The sequence below is a fragment of the Myotis davidii genome, unplaced genomic scaffold (assembly GCF_000327345.1).
Source record: "Myotis davidii unplaced genomic scaffold, ASM32734v1 scaffold44, whole genome shotgun sequence".
NCBI classification, from domain to species: domain Eukaryota; kingdom Metazoa; phylum Chordata; class Mammalia; order Chiroptera; family Vespertilionidae; genus Myotis; species Myotis davidii.
The window spans coordinates 16,676,925-16,677,840 of record NW_006299705.1 but is presented as its reverse complement, the minus strand read 5'-3'; the positions used below and the strand labels follow the sequence as shown (position 1 = coordinate 16,677,840).

Below are 916 nucleotides of genomic sequence, written 5' to 3'. Positions count from 1 at the left end.
GGAAATCACAATATCCATCAGGTTATTCCTATTGTGAAGAAGACACACAAAAGAAGTAAATGTGTCCAGTCTTTTCAGCAATCATCAAATTACAATGAACAAGAGAATATTCATACTGGAGAGAAGCCTTACAAATGTAAAGCATGTGGCAAAGCCTTTAAGTGTCATTCATCTCTCATTGTACATAAGGGAAGAATTCATACTATTGCAAAATTTTACAAACTCACGGCAAATGGAAAAGGCTTTAGTCAGTCCTCCAGACATACTCAGCATCATAGAAATCATACGGGAGAAAAGTCTTATAAATGTTCAGAATGTGGCAAAGCCTTTACCCAGCACTCAAGCCTTAGTATTCATCTGAGAATTCACACTGGAAAGAAACCTTATGAATGTAATGAATCTGGCAAAGCCTCTAGACGGTCCTCACACCTTACTTATCATCAGGGAGTTCACACACGAAAGAAGCCTTATAAATGTAGAGATTGTGGCAAAACCTGTTATAGCTTCTCAGATCTTACTAAGCATCAGAGAGTTCATACTGGCGAGAAGCCTTATAAATGTAGAGAATGTGACAAAGTCTTCAGATGGCCCTCAAACCTTACAACCCATCAAAGAGTTCATACTGGACAGAAGCCTTATAAATGTAGAGAATGTGGCAAAGCTTTTATCGATTCCTCCAACCTTAAAAATCATCAGATTGTTCATACTGGAGAAAAGCCTTATAAATGTAGAGAATGTGGCAAAGCATTCAGTACGTCCGCAAAACTTAATCATCATCACAGAGTTCATACTGGAGAGAAACCTTATAAATGTAGAGAATGTGTTAAATCCTATAGATCGTCCTCACAACTTACTAGGCATCAGAGAGTTCATACTGGAGAGAAGCCTTATAAATGTAGAGAATGTGGAAACGCCT

At 38.0% G+C, this 916-nt stretch overlaps 1 protein-coding gene across 1 annotated transcript in view; it reads left to right on the top strand.

Moving 5' to 3' along the window:
* The window catches only part of LOC102762875 (zinc finger protein 501-like), a 2,226-nt gene that overhangs the window by 637 nt on the left and 673 nt on the right, over nt 1–916 (top strand). The window contains exon 2 of the mRNA XM_015571580.1: nt 13–904. Within this exon, the coding sequence (XP_015427066.1) occupies nt 13–904 (892 nt within the window). The remainder of the gene's footprint in view (nt 1–12; nt 905–916) is intronic.